Below are 17,192 nucleotides of genomic sequence, written 5' to 3'. Positions count from 1 at the left end.
ACTAACATCAATGTATTATTGTTTTGCATTTTATTTTTACATTTAAAAAATCTAGCAGCAAAAATATGGATTTTACATGTTGACTGGTTTAATGTGTTAAAAATAAAACATTCAAAACTGAAACCCTACGAATATACAAGGCACCATTCCAGAGATTAATCTCGTATTGACTGGGAGTTATACGAAAGCAAATACTTTAAGTAAAAACTGCAAGAATCTCTAACGAGCTACATATCTAACATGTGTTTCTCTCTACAAAAAAGTTGACGAATCAATGTGCTTAGTGTTTGAACATGGATGACCTGATTCAGTGTCTATGTTTATGCAGCCCAATGCAGATTTTTCTCCCACTAATTATTTTGGTAGGTATCACAATTGAGATGACTGTTTAAATGCAGCCAAATATCTGGTGACAGTATCTGGTGACAATTACAACCAACATTTCACAAAAAGTAAAAGCTTAAGCAATAAACATGCACTTACACCATAGAGATGTTTAGAGGCCTCAAGTGCCAAAAGACTGGCATTGGCCATTCAAGGCATCCATACATTTTAATGTCATCAGGTAGGACATTCCTCCTATACATTTTTCCGGATGACCCAGTCAATTGGGTGGCACTTTAAAATTCACTGGCAGATCCTTCCTTATTACTCGGTTGGAATCAAGTCAAGATGAAGTTGGATGTCCCACCCAATTGAAGAATGTCCATTTCCATCTCTCACAGACTCTATAATGGGAAATGATACTGGGATGCGTCCTATAAACGTCTCTATGTCGTACACATTCATGCTTTAGCACACGTGACAGAGAGAAAGGGTTAGAAAAGTCTTTGGTAAAGAGAGGTCAACCAAAAGCACAGCTCATAATAGCATGGGTAAGTCTGTTTAGCCTACATTCCACTCCTTCTACTCCGTCTAACTATGCCAAGAGACTGGCCTTATAAACTCAATGATCAAAATGCAGCTGGATTTTGTGTGTGACAACTGTTGTTTTTAAACATTTAACATTAAAAATTCCATGACAACATGTAATAGCCTAGTTTGTGGTTCTCTTTAACTTAAAATGTTGCTTGATTTGTTTATCTTCGATAAAACACCCATAGCAGTTCTTAGCTAGAATGCTAATGCTCATTGGCATAGGCTGGAAACAAAGCCAAAAATATATTTTACTGGCTGAAGTTAAAGTGTTTAACAATAAATTGGTTAAAATCTGATTATAATCCAAAAGTATGGTGAATGCTCTCATAAACACATGTAAATTGAACCTTTGTTTGCTGCCTGCCAAAAAAAAGCCCCCCTTGTTCTGCTACCAAATTGCACACATTTCCCTCATGCCATTTGGCAATGCTTTCCAACATAAATATTAGAAACATGTAGTTGTTAGCTATGCAAATTGTTCTATTTTGACCTAACATTTTGTGATTGGTATTGATGTACATACATATTTTCATAGATGTAAACAAGTAACTTTGAAAGAAGGTTTTCTATTGAAAGGACAAACAAAAAAACAGTTCCTCAGCAACCCAACCACAATAGAGGGTCGAGAAAAGAAATAGAGTTCCAATATTTGCATAACCTTTGTAAATGGAGGAGAGCTTTTAGGGTCAGAAAATTAGGTTCAAGTACTCTGTTCTCATTATGACAGAAAGGCCAGTCTGTCTACCCTGACAACATTTTAAATTATAGCTAAACAGATTGGTACCAAGACTTACTGTACATCATAAATTTAGAGCATTCTTTATGCGTTTCTTTTAAAGTTATTAGGACTTTAATAAGAATATTATGCATGATATAAATGTAATAAAGGCATAACTGATGGTAAAAAACAACATTAAGACAACTATTAAAAGAGAACCCCTTCTGTGTGAATTATACTCTTCAATAAGGAATGGGCCGCAAATTATATCCACTTTTGATTATACTGTAATAGGTGTCCTGTTCTTTACAGTAAAAATGAAAAAGTCCTTTTCAGAAACAAATTGAGCATGTTTGTACAATGACCCACTGTTAGTACAAAACACTCAGGGTAAACTATCGCACTTGTTTTTGTGGAGTCACATCCAGTAACATTTAACAGCTTTCTTTCCCCCAACTGCGAAAAATAAAAATAAAAACCAACAAACCCCCAACAAAAAACATTGAAAACGCACAAATATCTTTTCCATAAAACTGTGTTAATAGTACAGTCTTCCGGAAAAGAATCCCCTTTCTAAAGAAAGGGAACAATGTAAATTCCTTACATACTGCAAATACTATATTTTCTAGATCAAGATACTGGTAAAAGGCTCTGGAGATGAAAACTTAAATGAAAGGCTTTCTTCAGGTTTAGCTACATACAGTATATTTGTATGAAAACAAACACTAAAGAACATGTATCACCCATCTTAAAACAAAGAGGAAAAAGGGTTTTATAGAATCTTTTAAGGGTTCTTCATTGAACTCTGGGCAAAATCTTAGTCATTTAAGGAAAAATGTAAAAGGATATTTCAAAGGACACATTTTAAAGGTTCCTCAAAGAACCTGCCTCCTCAAAAATCAACCCCAAAAAGTTATTTAAGGAAACATTAAAAAGGTGTTCTTTGAAGTGGCATTTGAAAGTGTTCTTCAGAGAATATTTTCAGGGGTTCCTCCACAGTTTCAATTTTAAGAACCCCTAAAAGAAAAAAAACTATGTGAGTGTGCTATGACATTTTTGGTCTGCCCAAACTAAAGTCATTGTAGGCTAATACATTTACAAAAGACAGTGGAGCTCAGATGAGGGGAAAATCCAGTCCATTTCTAAGTCCAAAAACAACAAAGTGTCAAATGTGCAAATAGTGCTAATGTCTTGACCGCCCTCCTTCGAAGGCATGGTGCTCCTCATGTGCTGAAATATAAAATAAACACATGAATCTAATGAGTTATCAAAAGGCTCATTCATCACACACTACCATCAAGGTTCTCATGACAACAGTAAATAGATTTCATTTTGGATAGTTAACATGCTCCTATTGTTAACATGGTATTTCAATGTCATACAACATTATAAATACTCACGCTTATAAAATACTGCTTTAAAAGTTATCTGTGGAAGAAGTTCATAAATCCTTCCTAGAATGTTTGCTTCATTTGCTAAAGATGCATTTCCATTCCAGATCTGAACAACATCTTCTCTGTCACGAACGCTGACACTAACGCCAACCACCTCATCATCTGAAAAACATCCCCTTTCAGTATTTTGAGATACAACTTTAAAAAAGATGGAACATTGTATTTTTTTCGTTACAACAACTTGGTCATGACATTTATGAGTGTCCTTGTATGGATGACTGACACTACAAGCTGACAGCAGACCAACAGGACCAAAACACCCAGCCGGAGTGAGAAACACTCTACACAGTGCATTATTTCTCATCAGTCCATTACCTGAAGCACAGTAATCAGTGAATTGCTCCCCAATAGTGGCCAACAGTAACTCCTTCCATACAGCAGACTGAGGAAATTAAGAATGTAAGAAATATTTTGCATCTATTCAAAAAACATTATCAATTACATTTAGTATAAATTATTAAAATATAACCTATCACATTCATTTTACTTACAGTGCTTTCTTTGGGTACTTTCATTTTCCAAACTCCACCCTTTGCATTACTCTCTTCTTCCCTAGATTAAATGGAAAAAGAAAATAGTGTACACAGCAAGAGAGAGTACATTAAAAAGCCATACAATTTACACATAATAGTTATGCTTACTTATGGTTTTGTGTATGAATTAGATGAGTTCAGGTTAAACTACACCAACGCCATCTCTATATTGCGAGCTGCAGTTAACAACTAATGGTGATCAATGAGTCATGCTACACTGCAAGTGTTATGCCTGCTAAGCAAAGCCTGATTAAAAGAATATAGTTCAATGCCTCCAGTCTATTTTGCTCATCTGCAGAAAGGCAGCAGATGAACTGAAACACGCACATAATCAAAAATTACATTCAGAAACTATTTCATTAATCCTCAAACAAAGTTGTTAAGTAGTACAATTTACCATGCACACATTAAAAGGTTCTCTCACCTTTTAAGCATCTATTTTAATAGAGAAGGTTGACGCAGTTGTTGATTCAACTAGGCCAAGCATACTTCAAGTAATTGTACTATTATAATATAATCGCTAACCTTTTGCTGCAGTGAAAAACTAAACAAATCCTTACATACGAGAACAATGTAAAATTAAATAGATTCATACTTTCCGATTATATCTATTTCTAGCAGTAAATATTTCGGTTTCATCTGTCTTTTGCTCAGAAATCTATTATTAAGAGTATGTAACCACAACAGGCATGCTTTCTGTCAGGAAAAGGAAATGTGTAATAAGGTACTGCATATACACCTAGTCATTGTCAAGATTTAAATGACTATCTAATCAAACAAGTGATGCACCTGCAGAACGCAGCGGGGCATCCCTTGTTCCACTGTATACACTGCTTTGATGTGTAGCTGTCAAAAAAACATTCCCTTGCACAGGTACAGTCAGAAAAAATGGCCGCTATTGCATCACTATTGTTTATACCCACTCATCTCGGAGCGCTCCCAGTTCAACATCTAGAAAACAATAGTGAGGCAACAGTGCCTTTATGCTATGACAACAGTGGTATGACGGTACAACCATCACAGAATTAGAGCAGTCTTGCTTTCAGGCTCACCAGAGTGGTCTTCTCTCCCCTCTCATTAAGTGGTAGCTACATCTCAATGACAGGCTGGACACTCCAGGTATATTGTTGTACACACTCCAAAAGCTCTACTCAAAAAGATTGGAGTAAAAATAGAATATTTACCATGGTGTTGATTTTCATATATTTGCCTATTGATAAACACACAAGCAAAACATAATAAGATATACATGTATATTGATAATGACATGAACATCTTACCTGAACTGTTTGCACTGTGTAGATCTTTTTCAAACCTGATTCACATTCTGCTGCAGTTGTTCCTGGTAAAGATCTGAAGGAAAGAGCAAAACAACACACATATGTCTAAACTCATTACTAATAATGATATATCGATCTTAAAATGAATTGCTTCATATTTGTAATTATAGTAAGCCTTGGTACAGCATTTATACCCACTCTGTAAACAGGCCTTACTAGATATCTGAGCCAAAACAGTAAGGAGAGGTTGGGCTCAAAGCAGCCAGGTCGGAGAATATAATATATCAACCCCATTTCTACAGGACAGCAGTAAACAAGACTGACCCCTTTTGAACTGACAGCCTTTTTTGCCAGAGCAGTACAAGACATATAATTTTAATAAGAACACATTGAATAAAAATATCTGTATTAGCAAAGTAATAATCTAGGACCAATTTGGCCATTACTGTAACATCAATCCTATTGTCATTTTTCTTTATTAAAAAGCTGGGTCTTAAATAAATAAATATGGCTTTATTTTTTACTATTGTTGTGCTTATATTTTACCAGTTAAACTGTTTTTAATATTTGGTTTTGTCACAGGAAAAAAGGGTTTTCCAATATTGCATAGTCATCACTTTTAGCTGACCCCAAATATGAAAATGTGTCAATCATGCATATTGACGTTTTTGTTCTTGCTGTACAAAACATCCTTCAACATGGGTTTATCCCACAGTGGGGAAAAAATCTAATGTTTTGGAGTGTTTTATAACAAATGTAGACAGAACTGCATTTTAGTCACCAATTACATCTGCATATTAACTACATCTATTTTCTCTGTTGCAAAACAAAATATAAAAATACTTTGGGGGATCACCAACATGCACAGAAAAAGACAGAATATGGCCACATTTGAAAATATATGTGAACTTCCCCTTTAACACTGGCTACACAAAAGAGGTAAACAAACTCTGCCCCAGATGCAAGAGCCAGTGTTAATAAAAATAGGCAAAGTCCAATTTCGGCAGGTCACGTGTAGGCGACACTTCCCATAATAGAATCATACGGTGAAGTTGTACAATGAATACAATTGATCATTAGCCTGCCTAAAATGATACACTGAGATTTTGAGAACGCTGACTAACGGTGCATTGCATGGTACCAAATAAGCTAAGGAAGAAGAAAAAAATGACCACTGCGTCAATATATAGGCCTTTTAGCGGTTTTAATTATAAAGCCGACCTCGTCTATGTAGCTATAATGAATGATATACAGTATTCTTGCTTTGATGCATAATGAACTCTACTTACGTAGAAGTGTCTGGCCTGCTCTACTCCCTTTGTTTTGGAAAGAATTCGGCTTAGCTAACATCCATGCAGTTGAGTTGACACAGACCAATTCCATGAAAACCTATCATTCAAAAGAATCACCATCAAGTCCACTTAATGATTTAACATTGGGCTTACCTATCAAGCCAAAAGGTCCATGGAGAATGTAATGGGAAAGTGCCGTTTCCATCCTCGTTCGTGATGTTCTCCAGTTCACTTTCGTCAATATGGATGATACGTTCTGGGGAGTTTTTACTTGCTGTGTTGTTCAGTTGCAGGTTCGGGACAGCAGGAACTGCCATTTCCTCGTTTGTAAAAATAAACGATTTTAAAGTTTTTTCAAAAGATTTTGTTTCACCTTTCGATGTGCAAAGCGCCTCATTTGCGGGCTGCTGACTCATTCGTCGCTTCACCGGTCTGCCGCCACAACAACAGCAATGATGACGTTGTCGTCTGCAGTCCAACGTTATAAGCAGCCGGCAGAACTCGGTAGAATATAATTTAACGTATTTTTTGAAGCCATCACAAATAAATCAAATATGAAGAAAACAAATAAATCACATAAAAATTAGTCAAACTATTCCTAATTCTCATTGTGTATTTTTAATTACATCAACAAACAGGCCTTCTGGTTTTAATATTCTAGCTAGGCCTATTTCAAATCTAATCTTGCCCCACGTTCATGTAAAGTTTAAACTACTCCTGAAGATAGTCTTTACAGTGGTAGTTCTGTATTCTGAATTATTTTATACCACTTTTTTGGTCTTAATTTCTTCAGCTCTTTTGTAAATGGGCTAAGTAAACAAGTCTTTCACTGGGAAAGTACAATTTGATTTCATTTGAAAAAAGGAGCCTACATAAAAGGTACAGTTTTCCAAAAACTCTGGAGTTGCTGGCTAATTATTTTTTGTACAACGTTGTTCTACTTCAAATATTTACACGTCATATAACAGGACTAATACGCATTTGTTTTGCTCCCATTTTCTCTCTGTTATCTCAACTAATAAAAAGAAAACGGAAATTATGCGGCGAATAACAACGGAAATGCACTTGTGAGATTCTCTATCGGCGTCTTAAAACCCATTGGAGGAAAAGGTCAACACGTAACTTGGTGTACACGTAACATGTAAATATGTGAGCCGTGTTTCCATAATTATATTACGTTAGGGATAAGGCCCGCCACTAGGGGCAGGGGTGAGCGTATTTACAGTTAAATAAAACTGACCTTGACACAAATAGTTGCATGATAAAATCAATGGAGAGACAAATATTTTTTATTCAAATTTTCTAACCTTACTCTTACCGTAACCCAAACCATATTTGTCATTCTTAACACTTAATTCAATGAATTGCTCCATGGGGATTATTCAGAATATTTATTCATAAATTAATATTTAAAATTAAAATATTTTAAATTTTAGTCGCATTTGTAACATATTATATATATTTACAACATTATATGTTTTGCTGGTGCATTGTAATCCACCTTAATTTAACATGTCATGCTATTTTGTCTGTCACAATTATTTATAATACTTTATTTATTCGCGAGCCCAGGTCAAACATTGAGCAAACGAGCAAACATTATTGACATGCCAAAGGTGAAATGCAATTACACCATTACTGTGACATGAAAAACACCTGAATCTCTACCACAAAAGAGATAATCTGATAGTGTGAAAAGGCAACTCTGTCTCAGTATATTGTAGCCCAGGGGTGTCCAAACTATTCCACAGAGGGCCATGTGTCTGCAGGTTTTCGCTCTCTCCTTGTACTTGATTGACTTATTAGGTTACTAATTGGTTCGTTTCTATCCTCACCTGGTTGTGTAGGTGTTAACTGGGGAACCAATTTATAGGAAAAACCAAAAATTTGCAGACACACGGCCCTCCGTGGAATGGTTTGGACACCACTGATGTAGCCCATCTATTAGTTCCCGCTGGCAGGCCAAAAAAAGTAAGTCTCCTTCTCTGGTTAGCTAGCTAAAAGTTGCCCTTTTCTAAATAGCCATGTATGGCTTTGGACGTGTGGTTTGAGCTAATTCTGTGTAATGGCCAGTGATTTAATGATATCCTATTGTGCCCTGGGCCTGAGAACTTTTCAGTTCAACTCTGCTAAATGTTAACCAGCTGGCTCATTTTGCCAGGTAACATTTAGCTAACTTAAGACTATGATAACTAATTATGACAACTCACTAAACACGTGTACTCTCTGCCTTATGAAAGTTGTTGCTACAAGTCAGCAACGAAGAGAATGGCGTATAGGCCTCCCACCAGATGGCTTACTCAAAAAAGTGTTTCTAGTTGCGCACCATACACACAAAATATTCCAAAATATAATTAAATGTTTAACGATACTGTATTTTCTATTTAACAAATGTAATTATATATTTTTTTATCTGTTTTGCGGTTCCCAATCTTTGCAATTCGGGGAATAAAAATCACTGTTGAAAGCTCAAGACATACTACACTTGAATTAAATGTATATGGGTGGTCTTAGTGGCCTTAGGTCTTATTTTTCTATCTTTTTTATTCACCATTGTAAAAAGAAATGTACTATTTCTGTGACCTGTCCTCTGACAAGAAGTTTTGGGGTTCCCACAATTGTTTTAACAACCGGTATATAAGCTGCCTCTTGGTGATGTCATTCAGAATTACTGTGTCCATCTTCACTGTTACGCAGATGCCACAGTTGTATGGAGAAGCCCTAAATATACCTACCCTGGAAGCTTGTGTTTTGGACATAAGTGGATGACAGAATTTATTTTTGTTTTAAAAATGGAATGCTTGTTTTAGGAAACCAAGAAACCAAGAAATGTTTTGTCAGATCACACAGCGACCCTCAAAAGGTTGTACAGTCATATCCCCAAAAATTGGTTGTTGCAGATCAAGTTGCTACCTGATAAGTCCTGCTGGCATTGCCCACACCCAATCTGATTGTCCCTGTCATTGTCCACCTGTTTATACAGCTGATTTAGATTTCTTTCAAAGACTCTGGAAACAGCCCACATGCATTTATACATACAAAAACATTGACATGGCCCAAAAGGTCACATACTCTTGTAATCTTTACCCTGCACAGCCTGAAGAGGACTGGCCATGCCTCTGTCTAGTTCCTCTCTAGGTTTCTTGCTAAGTTTCAACCCTATTAGGGAGTTTTTTTCTAGCCACTGTGCATCAATAAGGGTTATTCCTGAATTCAAAACTCCAAGGTGACCTTCTTCCCAAAATCTTGCAATGCCTCTGTGTTGGCATGGTAAAACATGATTTTGTGCTCATACATAAAATGTATGAAATATACAGTGTAACAAATATATTATTAACATATTTAAGTCACTAACAATATAAATATATGGATGTGAAGATGCTGGATCAGCACAAGCAGCAGAGACAAGTACAGTATGTGATTTCTAGATACTCTGATAAATAGAACCAATTGTTTTGACACTCAATTACTAAATTTTTAGCTCAGACATACTGTATTGAAGAGGGAATGATATGCTCTGTATGCTAGAAGCATTGTGAAGCCAATGTGATTGGGGGCTTAGTAAAACAGCCAAGCAGAAACTAAGGCTGGAGGCATTTAAATCCCATAAAATGTCTACAAGTCATAGACAGGTAGAGGAGAATGGGGGAAAAAAGAATTAGGATAAAAACCTAGAAAGGTAAAATAAAATATGTAACCTGTTAATATGTAAAGAATGAATATACATGTATAGCTTGTATATTGGTGGCTATTAGGGAGGACGTTGTAGCGTGCATTAGCTGCTCAAGTGGACATGGACAGGGTAACACTATAATATTTGTATTTTTCAAGTGTGTAGCCAGATGATCTATAGCCTAAAGTATATTAGAGGGGCATCTTGTGGAACATGGAGGAGTAGGGGTTGAGGTACCACCATAGCCTAATATTGAGCTAGAAAAACCCTTCATCAATGAATTGCTTCATCTTTGGGGTTTATGACTGGGTAACTGTAAAAGCACTGCATTAAAAAAAAAGCACTGCATGAAAATTGCATATGAAAAAAGGGCTTTATAAAATGTTTGATTTTATTAGTGAATGTTATATTTTCATTCCAATTTAATTGTAATGAAAATAATTAGCAAGTACAGTACACTTATAGATATTTTCTATTTTTAATGATGATAATAAAGAATAAACAATTCGCCGACCACATGCAGTACCCCGGACCACAGGTTGAACATCATTGTAAAGGTACGTCGGCACATCGGTTTGGTTGCCATCGCTCCAAAACCATGGAAATCAACACACTTTTGGAGGCTTTTACAGGTAATTATAAGTTAAACGTTTTTCACCGGCTTACCGCATATCTACATGTAACAATTACGTAATTATAATTGAAAAGATTAGCTATCTATTCTACATAACCAGCTTGCTGGATGGCTACCTTGTGCTAACGTTAGCTGGCCAAGTTTTTCTAGATAGTTAGCTAGGCCCATCATGTGTAACAGTATTAAAATAATACTGTAGCTAGTTATAATCAAAATGTAATGTGAACAGTCGTAGTTAAATGTGTTGTGATTAAAGAATTGTATCCACCTAGAACCTATAGTAGTAATTGTACTAGAGCAGGCCATAGTTTAACTAGCTAAGTGTATTAGCATAGCTAAATTGGTAATGCTAGCTAGCTAATGTTTATGTACTGTATTAGCGTTGAATGTCTATAGTGCAGTGGCACAGGCAGTTAAAGTAGCTGACTACCCAGATAGTTCCTCGTGTTGCTGTATAACCCACTGTCATTCTACCCAACACAATAGGCTACATTTTGGGTTAATGGTCAGTCTTACTTACCCCTAAAAGAAAGTTACATTCGCAGTACTGCACTAGCTTGGGTACCATTCTGCGACCATTCTACACCTTGCCACTTGCTGTCATTTGTTGATGGCAACGAGTCGAATGTTAACTTAAAAACTGACCCGTCATTGCTGACTAACCATTCATTGCTGCACATACCTTGAGGGAGTGATATCTTTTTTTAATTTTTTTTATCTACCGTCAGACTTTGAGAAGAAAGGGAAGAAAGGTCCCTGCCCGGCTCTGGATCAGTTTCTTTCTCATGTCGCGAAAACGGGAGAAACTGTGTAAGTGAGATATTAGCGTCAAGTGCTGGATAGTCAGATCATCTTTTTGAGGTATTTTTTAGAATACCATGATCATGTCAAGGTGACTATTGCAGCATCAAGCCAAAGGGTAGGCTAAAGGTAAAAATGTTCTGATCTAGAGAGGATAACTTGGGTCTCCCATCTCTTTTAGGATTTCATGGTCACAGTTCAAAAGCTATTTCCTTTTTAAACTTGAGAAGGTGATGGATGACTTCAGAGCCTCAACACCAGACCAGCGAGTTCCAGCCAATCCTAATGTAGAGTACATTCCTTTTGAAGAGATGAAAGAGAGAATTCTCAAAATTGTGGATGGGTATAATGGGTTAGTGTCCTCTGATGTCCATTGTTTAAATGCCAATTGTTTTGTTTTTAACAGTATGTCCTTTTGTAGTCTAATACAGGTATGGTAATGCAAGTATTCTTAACATACCTGTTTTTCAGAATTCCGTTCACCATACAGCGTCTGTGTGAGTTACTTACTGAGCCGAAAAGGAACTACACCGGAACAGAAAAGTTCCTCAGGGGAGTGGAAAAGGTAAGCTGCAGAAAATGTTTCTCATAATGGGTTTTTGATTTTAGACATTCAGCCCAGTTAGGACGCCTTTGTCACAAATGTGTGTTCTTGTGTGTTTTTGACTGAAGATGTATTCGAGCATGGCAGAGTGGGTTTTTGTGTAATAATTTTTTTTACATGCTATATTTGCTTGTATTTGCTTCCAATACAAATGTTTTGAGTTGGATGGTGTTATTCATGTTTTGCAGAATGTGATGGTGGTCAGCTGTGTGTGTCCTACTTCAGAGTAAGTGTTTTGTCATGTTTCTTTACCTATCACCTTAGCGAAATGCCTAAAATATCTAGTTGTGTCCTCAGGGTATGTGCATGTCCTTAGGCATGTGTAGACCAGCTGAATGGAGTGTTCACAGATTCAACCCATCACTCTCCCAGTCTACTGCATCTTCTTCAAGATGTCAAACATCATTCCAGTTCTGAAGAAAATCAAAGTTGCAAAACAAAAGGACCCTGTTGTAATTATCCCTGTCATTATGAAGTGCTGTGAGAGGCTCAAGGACCATATTACCTATAACCTGCTGGACTCCCTGGACCCTCTACAATTTGCATCTGGCACAGATTCAAAGATGACTGCACTATATACCACACTATCCCTTCTGGACAGGAGGAACATGATCAAAGCTGTTTAGTTGATGTTAATTGACTTCAGCACTGCCTTTAACATCAGTGTGCTCCAAGCTAGTTAGCTTCCATTTAGTGCCTCCATTGTTTAGGTCCCAAGCTACATTTAAGCTACGTCCCTGGGCTTGAACATGCACTTACCTTGGGTTACCATTCTGTTTAGTTAACATTCCACCGCTTGCAGTACCGGACATTTGGTACAAAGTGCAACAATAAGCAAAAATATTGGCACCAAGGCTGGCCCTGCAGTGCTGCACTCGATTTGAGTGTTTCCTGTTGGTATTTCTAGAAGTTCAACCTTTGAGAAGATCGGTCCCTGTCTTGCCATGGATATATTTCACTGTCATGTTGTCAAAATCGGAGAAACTGCGTCTGAGGATTTAGTGTCAAGCGCTAGTAATATGTTTGAAACGTTTTCCTGGCCGTGCTACTAAATCCAACGTCTTGTTTGAAGAAAATGTGTTTTGCAGAATCAAGCAAAGGCTCTATCTCATCATTGTTTAGCCTGCCTGGTGTCTCATCTGCCGATGATTCATTTGGTATTCCGTCTGTAAGTTAAGGGTGCTGGACTGGCCCTACACAAAAACATAGTACTGAGGAAAGCGCAACAGCGCCTTTGGCAGTGGAAGATGTTCAGCATGGCCCCTGAGTCCCTTTCAAACATCTACAGGTGACCAACTGGGAGCGTCCTGCCTCGTTGCATCAGTGCCTGGTACAGTCATTGCACCATCAGCAACAGCAAAATCCTCAAGGACCTCAGCCATGCCACAAGCTATTCCCTTGGGATCTATCTAAGAGGTTACTCAGTACAAGTGCATCAGGGCTGAGACATGGTCTAAAGAGAATAGCCAGCTAACTCTAACTTAAAAATGCAGGGATGCTATACATACTTTGCATTGTTTTATATGTGTTTTTAACACCATATACATCATTCCATATACATCATTATTCAGTAATCATTTCTCATCTCAAATTGTACATATCTTTCTAACCTGATATTTGTAATTCTCATGTTTGTATTTTCCTACTCTGATTGCTTTGTATATTATAATATTGTTTCCCCCCTTCTTATTTGACCAGCCTTTTTCACTGCAGCTTTCTAATAAAACAGAGAGCATGCTATTAAATAAAATAGCACCCTGCTATATACACCTACCTATTGGTATATGCAACCAATTAAGTTTAGCTTAATGTAATGTATAGTGTTAAATTATACATTTGGATCAGTTATAAAACTCATCGTATAGATTTGCTGACTCACTCTGCCTCTTTTAAAGGAAAAATGGGGCAACCAGTGTAAACAGAATGAATGGAGTCATGTTCCCTGGCAATACTTCTATTTATTCAGAAAGGTAAGCTCTACCTACTTGTCAAGGGCCCTGGAGGGGTTCTTTCTGGGGATTTCTGAATGTAAGTGTCGGTTATGATAGTTTATGTCACTAATGTGGCTTGAATGAACCTTTGTTCTAAATTACATTTAGAAAATATGAAATTCCAGCATGGTTTCAATTGCGACAAACTTTGATATATTGATTGAAATCTTATTGCATTATGCATACTGAGTTTTTCTTCTCACCTTACAGTAGAAATGTGAATGGACCAGGGACCCCCCGACCACTGAACAGACCAAAGCTTTTGCTATCAACCTCATTATCTACAAACGGTCTACCTGATAGCACAGACGACAAGGAGCAACTCACAAAACAAATTGTCAGGTAACTAGCATTGTTAAAAAGTCAGCCAGCAGCAGACATACAATGCAGTGCTAACATGTAAATGGTGTGAAATCTTAATTACTGCAAATTATTCTTATGTTTTGACCTGTTCTATAGTGATTCTGCTGTACTGGAAAATGATGCCACGCAAAGCAGTCAGATGAAAACCAAACATCCGGAAGAAGACACAACAGAGGCTGAGAGCCATGAAGTCAAGCGGCTGAAGTTTGACAATGACATGGATGAAGAGGAAAACGAGGGGGACGAGGAGGCAGAAAAAGAGATGTCCTGTCCTGCACCTGCCCAAAGCTCATCGGAGATGCCGGAATCATCAACCGACATTGTTGAGGAAGAAAAAGACAAGTCTGCTGATATGCTTACCACAGACGATCATGGTACGTGCATCGCACATTGGGGAATTGAAAAATCACTCTAAGAATAACGTTGTTATAGAAGGAAGAAATGGTATTCTTATTAATGCCTTTTCTCTCCACCAGAGCCCTCCAGCACTCAGACAGAAGAGCCCTTTGATAGTGAGGAAGAGACATCGGTGACATCAGAGAGAGAGGCTGAAACATGCCCTACCCACAGTCAAAAGAGTGACAGCACCATGGACCAGTCCCAGGAGCAGCTAGCTCAGTCAGGGAAGAGTCAGAGTTTAGAGGAAAAGGAGGAAGGAGATTGCAGCGACCCAGTGAGTAGTAGTAGTAGTGGTAGCAGTAGCAGCAGCATTAGCGGGGAGGGAGCACACAGCGAAGAGCCTATTCGCTCTGCCTCTCCCAGCAGTACAGCAGAGTTGTCAGCAGAAGGCACTGCTGCAGAAAGCGATACAGGAATCACAGAGACTGCAGATGAGCCCATGGAACAGGACTAACCAAAGGGCCAACCAGCGTTATTTTACACTGTAAGGTATTGATCCAAAAACTGTACCTCACCCAGGAGGTATCTGTACCACCGTGAACTTGTAGTCTCCCAGGAAACGGGGGGCTTTTTGTGCAGCCTCGGAGGATTTTAACCCTCAGGTTTCTTCTTGTATGACACACACCTCCCAATGGCCACACATTAGTCTGTTTTAAAAAACTGACTTAAAGTTTTGCTCAAGCTAGCTTTTTCTGTTAAGCTGGTGGCGTATATAAAAAAATGCATTTCTCCTTTTTCACCCTGATTGTTTCTTTCATGGATCACTGTCATTAATGTGCTGCTATTTTGGCCGCCAATTCCACGGCTGCTTTGAAATGGTGATGTAGAAGGATCAGTCGCATCTGTGTTTGCTGTGATCAACATCTGGTGAATTGTGAAGTTGGCCAGCTCAGTTAGGCTTACTACTGGATCTGTATTATGCCCTGTGTTTTCCCTGGGTGATGTTACTATTCACTACATAGCCTATGTACTATGTATGCCAATTCATAACTGTTTTATTATTGGCATACATATTTTCTTTAGTTTAACATGACACCATCTGTACCATAAAACCACGGGAAGCCCCAATTTTGTCTGTCTTGCAAAGTGAACAGATTACAGAATCATGGATTGTGAACAGTCCTCCTTATTTTCTGTGATTGAACGATACAGGTATAGCTGTGAACCAATACCTTTAAACATTCCAGAAGCACTCTTTTGCATTGTTTCCTTTTATTCTCTATTGTTGCCAAGTTTTGCAATACAGTAAGAGACATTGATTTCTTTGTCTATAACTGGCAAATCTGATGCTTTCTGTTTGACAACATTTCTTGATGTGTGAACCTAATCTAATAATTTTTGAACTTCAGACATTTCTTCAGATGAAAACATTCAATCCCAGCACAAATTGAACTGCTGTCACATGGAATAACCAGAAGCTTGCTTAATTTTAGGTTTTTTGAGCATTTACTGGCAGACATTTCTGTACCTGGTTCTGCTACAATTTTTTTATATTAGGATTTTAACATTTCTATAAAGTAGATTTTGTAGATTGTAATATGTGTTTGCTGCCTTTGTGAAACAGATTATCTCTGTAAACTCAATGCTTGGGCTTTCAACACAGTATTCATATTAAGCAATAAATGCTAACATGTTAAATGTGGGGGTATGCTTAATTTCTATCAAGAGAGTCATAACTTTTGCAAGCTATACAATTTGCCTGATAAATAGTGGATATCAATATTCTATACACCCTTACTAAAATGTAGCTTTTGTTTTATGTAAAGGCTGAAATCAGGACTAAATGTCTGACCTTTTTCCACCTTTAATAAGATCTTGTAACCAGTAATATTTAAGTGAAAAATATGGATAATTTCTTGGACAAATAATAAAGAATTTAAAACAGTCAATGTCTTGGTTGCATACGTGTTCCATACCCATTACAATAAAACTTGTAACTGTTCAGACTTGACCAATCCCATTTAAAATCATGTTTTAGATAATGCCATTACCTGACATCAATTGAAGTTATTCTAATTTGCCCTAAATTAAATCAACTATTCCTGTAGGATTTCCTTGAAGGTTTCTTGGCGGTGTACTGCAGAGGTAACTTTGGTCCATGAGAAGATAAAAGATCTGCAAACCTTTTTGAAAGGTACAGATCAGGAGAGGGTTAGAAAATTACTTTGAAGTAATACAAGTATACACTATGAAGACCATCATTAGTTCCACTGGGACATTGCAAAGATCAGGACTTTTCTCCAGAATTGATCACAGGGCAAGGAAAATCATATCTGGGAGGCTAAGAAGCCAATGCCAATCTTACGGAGGGTGGCAGAAGCTTCTGGCAGGAATTAATATGCATATTGCATAGTAAAACCTTTGCATATATTCTTCAAAATTATGAGCTGTGGGGTAGGATGGCATGAAGGAAGCCACTTCTCATTGAAAGAATGACGGAAACAATGAATAGCTCCAAACATCATGATATTTTGGCTCAAACCCTGCTCCCCTGTGCCAGAAAGCTGAAGTTAAAGAATTTCTTCTTTCAAC

General features: G+C 37.4%; 2 protein-coding genes across 3 annotated transcripts; one reads left to right on the top strand and one right to left on the bottom strand.

Annotated features, from left to right (window-relative positions):
- Positions 1 to 13: 13 nt before the first annotated feature.
- Positions 14 to 7,234, bottom strand: LOC105013724 (eukaryotic translation initiation factor 4E type 3). Its single transcript, XM_010875456.4, has 7 exons — positions 6,349 to 7,234; positions 4,904 to 4,976; positions 4,676 to 4,770; positions 3,582 to 3,642; positions 3,406 to 3,472; positions 3,037 to 3,192; positions 14 to 2,866 (listed from the first exon to the last, which is right to left on the bottom strand). The coding sequence occupies exons 1-7, from the start codon at positions 6,609 to 6,611 to the stop codon at positions 2,820 to 2,822; spliced, it is 762 nt and encodes a 253-aa protein (XP_010873758.1). The 5' UTR covers positions 6,612 to 7,234; the 3' UTR covers positions 14 to 2,819.
- An 871-nt stretch (positions 7,235 to 8,105) lies between these two features.
- LOC105013723 (serine/threonine-protein phosphatase 4 regulatory subunit 2-A-like) lies at positions 8,106 to 16,298 on the top strand. 2 transcript variants are annotated; one of them, XM_010875454.4, is made up of 10 exons: positions 8,106 to 8,166; positions 10,365 to 10,500; positions 11,231 to 11,312; positions 11,485 to 11,655; positions 11,775 to 11,868; positions 12,096 to 12,133; positions 13,803 to 13,877; positions 14,109 to 14,240; positions 14,358 to 14,635; positions 14,738 to 16,298. In XM_010875454.4, exons 2-10 carry the CDS (start codon positions 10,386 to 10,388, stop codon positions 15,112 to 15,114), a joined length of 1,362 nt encoding a protein of 453 aa, XP_010873756.2. In that variant the 5' UTR covers positions 8,106 to 8,166; positions 10,365 to 10,385; the 3' UTR covers positions 15,115 to 16,298. The 2 variants fall into 2 exon arrangements, with proteins under 2 accessions (XP_010873756.2, XP_010873757.2); XM_010875455.4 differs by lacking the exon at positions 11,231 to 11,312 and having other exon boundaries at positions 8,107 to 8,166.
- Positions 16,299 to 17,192: the final 894 nt, after the last annotated feature.

The sequence above is a fragment of the Esox lucius genome, chromosome 12 (assembly GCF_011004845.1).
Source record: "Esox lucius isolate fEsoLuc1 chromosome 12, fEsoLuc1.pri, whole genome shotgun sequence".
NCBI classification, from domain to species: domain Eukaryota; kingdom Metazoa; phylum Chordata; class Actinopteri; order Esociformes; family Esocidae; genus Esox; species Esox lucius.
The sequence above is the reverse complement of the archived record's forward strand: the minus strand, read 5'-3'. Positions and strand labels throughout refer to the sequence as shown.

Excerpts from the sequence above, each read along its gene's own strand:
- LOC105013724 (XM_010875456.4), bottom strand. The coding sequence starts at position 6,611 with ATGAGTCAGCAGCCCGCAAATGAGGCGCTTTGCACATCGAAAGGTGAA. Across the intron at positions 4,977-6,348 it reads TGGACCTTTTGGCTTGATAG|ATCTTTACCAGGAACAACTG; the intron begins GTAAGCCCAATG and ends TCTTTCCTTCAG. Across the intron at positions 3,473-3,581 it reads AAGTACCCAAAGAAAGCACT|TCTGCTGTATGGAAGGAGTT; the intron begins GTAAGTAAAATG and ends TAATTTCCTCAG.
- LOC105013723 (XM_010875454.4), top strand. The coding sequence starts at position 10,386 with ATGCAGTACCCCGGACCACAGGTTGAACATCATTGTAAAGGTACGTCG. Across the intron at positions 11,313-11,484 it reads GCGAAAACGGGAGAAACTGT|GATTTCATGGTCACAGTTCA; the intron begins GTAAGTGAGATA and ends CATCTCTTTTAG. Across the intron at positions 11,869-12,095 it reads TCCTCAGGGGAGTGGAAAAG|AATGTGATGGTGGTCAGCTG; the intron begins GTAAGCTGCAGA and ends CATGTTTTGCAG.